The 11824-nt window shown below is 38.0% G+C and overlaps 1 protein-coding gene across 3 annotated transcripts in view; it reads right to left on the minus strand.

Annotated features, from left to right (window-relative positions):
- Window positions 1-11824, minus strand: part of LOC102586412 (protein DDB_G0276689) — a 73480-nt gene that overhangs the window by 24144 nt on the left and 37512 nt on the right. For all 3 annotated transcript variants that reach the window (XM_006356569.2, XM_015313004.1, XM_015313005.1), the window contains 5 exons: window positions 11374-11527; window positions 10705-11072; window positions 9874-10337; window positions 9425-9769; window positions 4136-4354 (listed from right to left, as the gene is read on the minus strand). In XM_006356569.2, coding sequence (XP_006356631.1) covers window positions 4136-4354; window positions 9425-9769; window positions 9874-10337; window positions 10705-11072; window positions 11374-11527 — 1550 coding nt within the window. The remainder of the gene's footprint in view (window positions 1-4135; window positions 4355-9424; window positions 9770-9873; window positions 10338-10704; window positions 11073-11373; window positions 11528-11824) is intronic.

The raw sequence follows: 11824 nt of genomic DNA on the forward strand, positions 1-11824 counted from the left end.
TCAATACAGAGAATTTAATTGATGACATAAAGAATTTTATCCACAAGATCCACTTAAGTTCAAATCCCATATTCTCCAAAACTCCAAGTATATCCTCAACTAACATGATCATAAACTTTTTCAATGTCAAGCTTGCATAGTATTCCTGCTTTCTTCTGCTTCAATCTGAACCTTATGATTTCATTTGCCACTAGGACTGCATCCATAATTGCGTACCTTCATTAAATGTCATTTGTTGTGAATCAACCACCTTTTCCATCACACTTTTCAACCTCTTTGTTAGGACTTTGGAGAAGATTCTACAAATGCGGTTTGTCAGGCTTATGGGTCTGAAATCCCTCAACTCAGTGGCATCTTTCTTCTCAGGAATGAGGGTTATGAAAGTAGCATTGAAGCTTCTTTCAAACGTTTCTTGCTCATGGAAATTCTAGAAAGCCTTCATCATTATGTCATGTTTTACAATCTGCTAGCAATTAATGTAGAAATCCATGGTGAAGCCATCAGGTGATGAGGTTTTATCCATTATACATAGCTTGAGACATCTTATCACTTCTTCTTTTTTAACAAAGCTTCTTTATAAACGTTCTTCTCCTCTATTGAGATGATTGGACAGTTTGGGAAATTGCTAGCTAGCCTCTATTGAGGAGTTTTTGTGTAAAGCATCGGACAAATGTCAAATATCTCATTTTCAATTTTGTTTATATCTTGTGTGATCTCACCTTGTACCTCCAATTGATAAATATTATTGTATCTTTTTTGAGCATTTGCAATTCTGTGAAAAAACTTAGTGTTCATGCCCCCTCTTTCAACTATGGAGTTCTTGATCTTTGTCTCCAAGCAATTTCTTCTCTTTTGAGTAGGTTCTCATATTACAGAAGCACATCACCTTCCCTTATGGGGATCTTCATCTGATAGAGGTTTGTTTCTCTAACTCTATTAGTCAACCCCTCAGTGTCTAACCACCAATTTTCAAATTTGAAGTACCTGTTGTTTTTGTTCCAAGTTCCACCTTGTAGAGCTATTGGTACATGATATGAAATACTCTCTGGTGGGATTAGTTTCAAGTTGTTGAAGCTTTCATCACATTCTTCTGAAATCGAGATTCTGTCTATCCTGGATGATATTTTATGGTTATCACCTTTGTACCAAGTGAATGTTCCATTCTCCATTTGAAGTCAGAAAATTCCTTCATCCTTGGCACATATCTCTGACAGCACCAATCTCTTCCTATACGCCTTCTCTCAATGTAGCAATTTGATGCATACACCCCAGTAACGAGGCAAGAGAAACTTTGGAGTTGTGCTTCAAACTTGCAAGTTAGAGTATATGATCCAATCTCAAGTATTTGTCCCTTCCATGTTCTGTTATCCCACATCATCTATATATCCCCTGTTGTTCTACTAGCCTCCAAGTACTCATATTTGATCCATCTACTACCTAAATTTGTTCAACTAACTTTGTCAAATCCTCCTCCAGCTTTGTTTCTTGGAAGCAATAAATGTCTGAATTCAAATCAAAAACCAAACTTTTAACAAGTCTCCTTTTATCTCTACAATTCAATTGCCTCACGTTCCATGAAATTAATTTGAATTGCATCAAGAATCGCAGTGGTTGTTTCTCCCCTTTGCCCTGTTCCCCCAACCTTTGAATTTAACATCAAAGGCCACCAAACTTTTGAGTTCCTAGGCACCTTTGATTTTGGTCTTCCTGCATATTACATAAGTTTCCATTCTCTCTGTTACTATCCACCTGAAGCAGTAGTTCTAGAGCTTCCTCCTCGTGTCCCTGGAAGTCTGCCCCCTAAGATTTCCCCTAATTTCACCTTGTTTTGTTGAACCCAGAGTGAAGTATCCTTCTCTTTGCCTTGTATGGTTAGCTGTGTTGAAGTGCAAAGAGGCTCGGTATCCTCCACCTCCCAGTTTTCTATCGGTTCTGCAAAATTTTGGACTACTATATCTGTATAGTCCCTTCTATAGTCCTGTTAACCTCTCCCCATTGATTATTGTGAGATTCCGACCCCTTTGTTAGTTGTGAAGGGTACCCACCATTTTCTACTCTAGTCTCCATTACTTCATCCTATGTTCTCCATTATCTGCATATCGACTGAAGAAATTAATTGTTGAAGAGTGTTATGAAGGACTTCGTAGAAGTCCTCTTTTGTTGAGGAGATGGACCTTAATCTATTTAAATTATGTAAATGAAGTGGGTTGCTGGGTCCGGCCCAAAGGGTTTTTTTACCTGTTGAGAACAAAGCGTATTGACCTTTGGCTCTTTTCTCATTAAAATCCACCACGTGTTGTGCACATGAGTTTGACTTTCTCAAGTTTTGTTTCTTCCTTCATCGCCAGCCATCCCCCACAAACTTCTCCAATTTCCTAGAAAACTTTGTGCGACCACAACTGTAGGACTCCACCACTTGATATTGAATTTGTTCTTCTGCCAGTGCCACTGATGTTGTAAGACCTGGTCCGCCATGAATCTATCAGAGAATTCAAACAGAAACCTGCTATTATCCATCTCATATATATGGACCCCATGGGTGTTTTTCCAAGAAGTTGAGGACTATCTCCTTATCTCACTCAATGTGTGTCTCTCCTCGTTCTCATCTTCCAAGCCCCCTACCAGACATCTGTTTAGCAGCCCTGTCTCTTGGTCTCTAGATTTTACAGATATTTCTATTACCCCCTTTATCCCTCCTAACTCTGCTTCTCCAATTTTCTTTGAGTGCCATTTATTGTCTCTAACTGCCTTTGCATAAGGGTAGTTGATGTCAGTTAACCTGGATGTGCCTGCCATGTCCTGTATCTTTGGGCATTTAGTGAACTCTTCAATTTTGCGAGCAATGTCACACCAACCAGCATCCAATGCTATCTCTGGATAATTAATACTGATCTTCCCCCTTATTTAAGATAACAATGCTCATGTATCTTCCGTGTTCATTCCTCGTTCTGGTGCTGAAGTGCTCTGCATCTCTTTCCGACATTTTCTATCTCCTGATTAAGTATTTTTTATCTTTAGAGGCTTCCTTCAAGTTGAAGCATATCCATTCCATAGCCTTGATGCTCATATCTGTCTTTTTCATCAGTCCGCGACTTCTCTAGACCCATTTGTACGAGACTGTTGTGTTTGTTATCATCTCATGATGTCAAAAGATTCGAATCAAGCACTGATGTTGAAATTTGCTTTAAGTTACTGCAGTAACTTTTAGCAAAATAAGTTATTTAGTTTGAGATGAATTTGAATTTTGAATTTTAGTTAGTTTGTTTATGTTGTTGAGATATTTTAGGTTGTTTAAGTTTCAAGTTATGCAGATTTTGTATTTTATGTTGGCTATTTGAAGCCCCTCAATTCTTAATAAAATCATTGAAATCTATGGAAAGCTATTGAAAGCCATTTCAATCCATTGAGAGATATTTCAAGCAATTCTTTTTGCTGCCCCATATTTTTATTAAAACATCAACAGTTGAAGAAAATCCTGCCCCGCCCCACCCCTCCCCCCATGATCACTGTTGGAGTGTAAGAAAAAGAAAGAAAAACTATCCTGAAATGAAACGACTCGGAGAGAGAAGAGAAGAAGGAAGGGTGAAATAGAAAGATTCCAGCAGGTTACTGCCGGAGGAGATTTTTTCTCCCTCCTAGGAACTAGGAAAGAGAAGTTCCTTGGGGATTGTGCCTGTGAGCATTCTACTCTTACCGAACATAATAATTTCTTTTTTCTTCTTTGTTTTTTACTCAAACATTTCTTAGAATTATCGTCTAAAAACTCATTCCATCCAATATGCCAAGGAAGTTGCTCTTCATCCAGTATTCATGGAATAGAGCATGTCCTTTGTGTAAGAATATCCACCAAACTTTGTAGGTTGGAAGGTTGCAACTTAGAAATATAGAGTTAAAAGAGGGAATTAATTTTCCTTTTCTCCACTATACTCTCAATCTCTCATTTCTCACCTCTGCTTCGCCTCTATAACTTTCTTTGTTGGTATATTTCAAAGTTCAGCAAGTGATAGTGTGGTGTGTACCCAGGGGCAGCAGGTAGATTCGCAAGGAAGAGGAGGTATGCAACCACATCCAGATGACTTCCATTATACACATAATAAAGAACTCAACAGAGAAAAAGAGACACTTATGGACATACTTGAGCGCAAGTCTAGCTGCCAATTGTTTATCTTTCAAACGGAGACAGTACTGCCAACTGTGGCTCCAATTATTGTTGCCTGAATGACCTTGAGACTGTCCAGATATATTTTCTTCTCCACGTTCAATTAGCAACTGAAGCAACTGATCTGAGGCTCCATTTTGCAAGAAACGATCAGAAATTGCAAGAGCATCCATCATTTTTCCTTCATCAATCAACCTGTTGACATAAATAATGTGACAAAGGTGAGCCTATGCTATTCCAAGTGACCACTGTTAAGAAGCATAAAAACTTGAACTAGATATTTTTTTCGACAACAAAGAGAACAGTAATCGTGAATTGCAACTGCAGTGTGAAAAAAGCCCTTAGGAAAGGAATGTGAAACAAAAGACAGCAGAATAGGATGAACAGATTTCTATAGTTGATGTTGTTGGGAAGTAGTTGCTAGCTAGTTTCGTGAGTTGCTTGGAACTTGTGGCAGTTTCAAGTTCTCAGCATGTACAGTTTTCTTTTACGGGTAATTTAAAAATTTTGTTACCAAAACAAAACAAGATAATAAGAAACATGAAAAAGAAAATTGCAAAAGAGATCAACTCAATTCAAAACAAAGAGGTTTTGAGAACCAGAACACCTTATACAGGATGCAGTTCCCAGATAGTATGCCTTCTTGTAGGTGAGCTAATGCAACGAAAATACAGTTTATAGGAAGACGAAAATACAGGTCCAATGAGCTAATTTCCTTTCAGACTTTCAATAATACCCTTCCATACTTTTGAATCCTAAAAAACTTGCCAACTCATTCACCAACTTCCCAGCATTCATACAAAATATACCATCTAATAGTTTAAGATCATCGAGAGGTAATACTCATTCATGGAATTTACATGGGAAGACCTCTTAAGCAACTTCAAAAGCTTCGTATATATTGATCTTCACATACACAGGAACTGTTTCATAATCACACAACATGAGTGTTCGCATAGAAGATGTGGATTACTTCACTGGGTTCTCTGTCTACTTGACCTACTTTCTTGTCTCAATTCCCTTTCTGTGGGAAAATAAACGTGTTGGATGCCCAACTAATGAGTATTGATACGCTGGTAGTAGACAGCATATTCGATCCACTTACAACCAAAACCCATTAGTTTCAGCATCTTGAGAAGAAAAAAATAATTTCCATTGTCATATATTTTACCCAAGTCCATTTTACACAGGATACCTTCTTCCACTTTTCTCGCAATGGAGAGAAAAAATTCATGAACAGTTAGTGTTGTATCCATGATTTGCTTCCCCCAAATTAATGCATATTGATTCCCAATTATCAACCTTATCACTTTCTTTTAACTCAGTTAGCAGCACGTTTGTGAGGGTGATCGTAATGAATTGTTTTGAATACAATGGTTGATGCCGAGCACTGTGAAGGAGGCACTGCATACATGGGCTTATAAGAGAAGGAAGACAAGTTCAAGCACATAAGATATTTTGCCCTTTTAACTATTATGTGAGTAATATAGAAAGAGAGAAATAGGAGACTGTTCAAACATTGTTGGATGACTTAGCTACTCATCAAATGTACAGGTTCCATACTTCTTATACAGGGGATTACCCCCACAATTTTTATCAAGTAATAAGATTTTATTAACAATGGGCAAAACACATATGTATACTTCGAGCATACCAAAAGGTAGAAAACCTTAGAAAAAGATATAATTTTCTATGAATGACACCTAATATCTATACTAATAGGAACCTCATGGGTCTGCCAACAGGAATTAAAGGATAAGAGATTACACCAACAAAAGGTCATTTGGTTCAGCACTGGGATATCCCGGATTTATAATCTTGGGTCAAGTAAAGGTATTCTCACTTATAAACATGGCCAAGCTGGCCATATACATGGGGTATACCAAAAGGTAAAGATTCAACAAAATATGATTCTCTACAAACACCGCTCAATCATCTACACAACAAGGAACGTTCTGTTTAACCAAAGGAAAATAAGGAGCAGAGACTAGTCCTCAATGGAGAGAAACTTGATTTTACTCCGTCAAAACCTCTCTTATTTCTTCTCTCTCCAAACTACCTACATTAATGCAAGAACCATGTTCCAAGCCCTTCAGTTTCTCCTCTTTCTACCTCTCTTCCAACTGAACATCAGATCTTCACAGTTCATGGCTGTTAGAACATAAATAGGTTTATACAATCCTATTAGAATAGGAATATGTTTATACAATCCTATTAGAATAGGAATAGGTTTATACAATCCTATTTAGAATAGAAATAGGAATAGTAAATAGTATCCTAATTGGTAAAGGATTGTACTCTCGTGTCTATAAATAGGGTCTCAATGTAATAATGTAGACACAACAACAATTCAATAATATTTTTTTCCTATATTTCTAACATGGTATCAGAGCCTCCACGATCTTGGTAGAAAATCAAAGAGCTTCCGCTACCGGCGGGTGGCTATTACCCATATATGATGCCCGTCTGGCCAATGATTATGTAAGCAAAAGTTGGCTTACACAGTGATTATTTTCTTATATCTAATTTGTGTAGCACTGTGCCATCATTCCGGTGTCTACTTTTTCATATATAATTTATGTAGCATCGTGCCATCATTCCGGTGACTACTTTCTCATATTATTTAATTTATGTAGCACCATGCCATCATTCTGGTGACTACTTTTTCATATTTAATTTGTGTAGCACTGTGCCATCCTTCCAGTGACTACTTTCTTTATTTGCATATCTAATTTGCGTAGCACCGTGCATCTCTCTGGACTACTTTTCATATTTAGTTTGCGTAGTACCGTGAATTTTTTCGAACTACTTTCTCATAACTGAGTTGCATAGCACCGTGTGTCTTTTCGGTGACTCCTCAGATTTGATTTGCGTAGTTCCATTCGTCTTTCTAGTGACTCCTCAAATCTGATTTGTATAGGGTTGTTGTGCCATCATTCCAACCCTATCCATATAACTTCTCTTTTTCATTAGGGTCGTGCCGTCAATCCTCCGGCGTATGAGCATGTTCCAGCCAATTTTTCGGTGACTTTCTTGTTTAATATATACTCATCTATTGATTCCAACACGATCCATACACTTTATACTAGATTTTGAGCACTTTGTTGCTCAAGGGGAGTTTAGTAGCCTTGTATGTCGATTATGTAAATCACTGTATGGTCTGAAACAGTCTTTGCAAGTTCGGTTTGGGAAGTTCAACACTGTAATTTTATCACTCTGTGTTTTATCAATATTATGCATCAAATTCAGTATTTCATGAGAAGATTAAACACATTGAGATTGACTGACATTATGTGTCAAATCCGATATTTAACGAGAAGACAAGCACATTGAGATTGAATGTCAATTTTGTGAAGTCAACTGATCAACTTGCAGATATCTCACCAAGCCCCTCATCGGTCCTCATATTAATTACATTTGTAACAAGCTAGGTACATGAATTGTATGCACTAGTTTGATGGGGAGTGTTAGAACATGAATAGGTTTATACAATCCTATTATAATAGGAATATGTTTATACAATCCTATTAGAACAAGAATAGGTTTATACAATCCTATTTAGAATAGAAATAGAAATAAGAATAGTAAATAGTATCCTACTTGGTAAAGGATTGTATTCTAGTGTCTATAAATAGGGTCTCAATGTAATACTCAATGTAATACTGTAGACACAACAACAATTCAATAATATTCTTTTCCTATATTTCTCACAATGGCATTGCGAAGGAGTGTGAAACCACTTAAATCCCATCATAGTCTCATGGTAATCCTGTGATGTACAAGAACATGGTCCACGTCCTTGCCCTTCTCCTTGCACATGTTACACCAACTGACACAGACAACCTCTTTCTAAAATTTTCTACTGTCAAAATAACCCCTCTAGTGGCTAGCCACGTGAAAAAGCACATCTTCCCCAGCACACTTGGAACCCCTATTGCATTACATTTGGAAATCAATCTCCTCCACCAGAAGTTTCTCATAAAAAGACTTCACCAAGAACACTCCATTGTTTCCCCAAAGCCCCACCACCAAACATCGGGATTATCCACCGGACTAACTTACCTATGAAGTAAGTGCATCAATCTTTGAAACTCACTTGTTTCGGAGATGTCACAATCTCCCACCTAACCAAGTGAAACTTCTTTCCCTCTCCGCGGAGTCACATAAGAAATTTCTGCCTTTCCAGTTTTCCCACCATAACGGTCAGAGCAAGAAACATGGACATGCAATAAGTAGGAATATTGTCTTCTTTCCTTTGGATAAATATCTATTCTGCTAGGATCCTCTTTAACCCTCTGAAGGACTGGATTTCAAACATTGAGATCCTTATTTGAAGATCCTAATGGTAATCCAAGGTAGGTAGTAGGGACAGCCCCTACCCTGCAATGTAAGACTTGAGCGAGCGTGTCAATGTTATGTAATAGCTCCATCATCCTGCTCAAGCATTCATCAGTGACATCACCAAGATGAAAAGCAGTGGTGATAACAGATTCCCTTGTCGCAACCCCTCGAGCTACCAAAGAAGCTGCATGGATTTCCATTCACCAAGACCGAGTATCTCACTGAAGAGATGCAAAAATTGACCCACTTCCTCCATCCCCTCCACCCCCACCCCAAAACCCATCTGCAGCATACTGAAATCCAGGAACTTCTCGTTTACGTGGTCGCAAGCCAATTCAAGATCTAACTTGCAGAGTAGTGACTTGTTAAACACCTTTAAATCTTTAAACAAGTCCAACCCATACTTGGTATTGTGACATTCTCCCAATTTACCAAGAGAAATTTCCTCTCCCCGCTTGAAGTGACCCGAAAAAATCCCTCTGAAATTTTTCCCATATTAATGAAATTATTTGTTTTATCCAATAAAAAAAAACAAAAAGCCTACAGGAGGCTTATACCTGAATCTATTTTTTCCTCGACTAACAGAAGAGCATCTTTCTGCTCCTTAGCCCAGAAGATATTAGGAATTCATATTTTAATTTCCTATATCAGTTTTTACAGTATCTGCTGCAAATGATCATTGTTTCTCAGACCTGCACCCAAACCCTATAGTTCAACCACTCTTATGCTGGCGCATTGGGGCTGAGACCAAAATTCAGCTGCACCAACAAGATAAGTATAAAAACGTCTTCATGATTCTTGTCAAGTGCAAGCGATATCACAAGAGAAACAGGTTAGATCAGTGAAAATATTGTGGCTGACACAAGAAAGACCAACTTTATGTGAACAGAAACGATCAAAACTCAAAGAAAGGAGATGGAGTACCGTTCCACAGCTTTCTCATATGGGCCTTCATTCTCACAATCAAAAGAAAGAAAAACTGTTGTACGATCAGAATTTTCGGATTTTAAGGAATCATGCCAAAGATCAGAAGATCCTCTCGTTTCATTCTTAATCTCTTGGGGATTCGTTGATATATTACTGCTACCAGCAAGTTCATCAACTTCAGATTCAGCATCACTGTCATGATCACGAAATCGCTTCATAGCAGTTTTACATTCAGGTACATCATCTTTACCATCATTCCTCGTGTGATCAGCCATTATCGCAAATTCTGAGATTCGATGAAGATTGGTCTGCATCTGTATCCAGCGATTCAAGGTAGGGAACCTGCTCAGAAAAATCATGAAAAGAACCGGACACAAAAAATAAGAGAACCACATGTATCACATATATAGGTGATGAATTACAAACTCCATTTAGTGTGAACTAACCTCTCAGATTGGTCAAGAGCAAACTCAAAGAATAACCTATCAGCATCAGGAGTTTGTAGAAAGCAACTTTTCAGAGATCTAGATACAGTAGTCTCCCTGCCACGATAAAGTATAGAACTTCCAAAGACGCATGCTAATACAGCTCTAACTGGGGATAACTTGATGAGATGCTTCACTATATCCAACTGGAGAGGATAGAGAGGTAATTCAGCATCCCCAGAGGAAGGAGTGAAAGACCCAGGCTTGGCCTCTCTACATGAAGGGGATATTACTCTATTTTCAGAGTAGTTCTCAGTGTATGTAGGAATCACCGGGATGCAAGCCCAACCATGACCATATCTTGGAGGATAAACTGGAGGAACACAAGCAGAAACCACTTCATGGACAAAATCAGCATTCATAATCTCTGCTGCCTTTACAGCTGCATCAGTACTTCCTTGCTCAAACACTAGACGAGTTAAAAGCTGCAAGCAAAGTGATGAACTCAAAATTGAGCAAGTTAAGACCAAATAAAAATAAGAACAATTTCACCTTTTTCCAAACATTTTGGGAGAGCCAGAATGGTCAGATGAAATATTTAAAAGCAAGCATGTTGCTTCCTTTGTTTTCAACTTTGTCCTCTCTCTCTATTTCTATCTTTATTGCAAGGGGAGGGGTCTTGCTAAGTTAAATGCCCCAAACATTACCTCTAAAGCATGTGAAAACCTAACAAAATTCAAAGCCAAGGTTTTTATAACAAAACTTGTTCCTTATTAGACTCCAAGTAGATTTTGCCAGTTCGCATAGTACCACCCTGCAAAATAGTAAGAAAAGTCGCAAAAGAAAGCTTACGTCTTTAGGCCATTCATACACAAGTGAGAAGTAGTTGAAGTCATGAGTGGTATCAGCCCCATCAACAATGTCACCAATAGCAGCAAGGTAGAGGACAAATTGAGAGAGAAACGTGGTCATTCTGGAGCTGAATGGCCCAAATAATCTTTTTCCAGTTTCCTTGACATCATAGCTACCAGAAGGTATATTACTGTCACCAGCTGCTGAAGTTGTCAGCGGCTGCTTGAAGGTTTTCAACCCAAGCCCAAGAACCCCCTTTTTGCTGTACAGTAACAATCCTTTTCTGTCAGAACGTGAGCCCTCCTCCTTAACCTGTTCCCTCTCTGTTTCTTCATCAGCTAAAGCTCTTGCCACATTGTGGAGCTTACCTAAAATTTTCCAGAGCACCAAAAATTCATATGTTTGACTTGAGAGAAAAAATACACACACACAGAAATCCATAAGAATCTAGCTAAATATTCAAGAATAAGATATACATATAGTTAAGTCAAAAATATAAAAGATAAAGAGGGAGAGACAGACACAGAAAGGCACACTGAGGAGATGAAGAAAATGAAGGGAGAGAAACACTAAGATAGCATCACCATTTTATTTTAATTCCCCAACCTGCAAAACTTACAACTACAAACAATAGATGTAAAAAGAGAGGATCAAGAAGCAAAAACAAACCGCTAAGAAACTGTCTCTTCCCCATATGAGCATCTTCAATCATTTGATGCAGCATAGCTAGTGCACGCTCCTTATGTCCTTGGCGCTGAAGATCCTTTGAGGATAAAAGGATCATTTCTCCAGTTAAAATGTCTTGAAGAGCTGAAGGCTTATCCTGAAATTGTTGACAGTTGTTCCATTAATCAACTTGGTAATCTACATATCAATAAAAAGATGGGAATAGAAAAGGTGACATAGAACCATCTAGTGACGAGTATTTATATTTATCTATTTTCTCCTTTCTTTGCAATATCTCCTTCAATTCTACTTTTTAAAAACCCAAAAATGACAAAATAAACCAGTTATCTATTCTACTAATGTAACGACTCGTCCCGTTGTTACAGGTGAATTAATTGTGAAAAAAATTGGCCAAAAAAAAGGTCGGTCCAGTCTGCTATAGCGGGATGGTGGG

Source organism: Solanum tuberosum, unplaced genomic scaffold (assembly GCF_000226075.1).
Source record: "Solanum tuberosum cultivar DM 1-3 516 R44 unplaced genomic scaffold, SolTub_3.0 scf00225, whole genome shotgun sequence".
Taxonomy (NCBI): domain Eukaryota; kingdom Viridiplantae; phylum Streptophyta; class Magnoliopsida; order Solanales; family Solanaceae; genus Solanum; species Solanum tuberosum.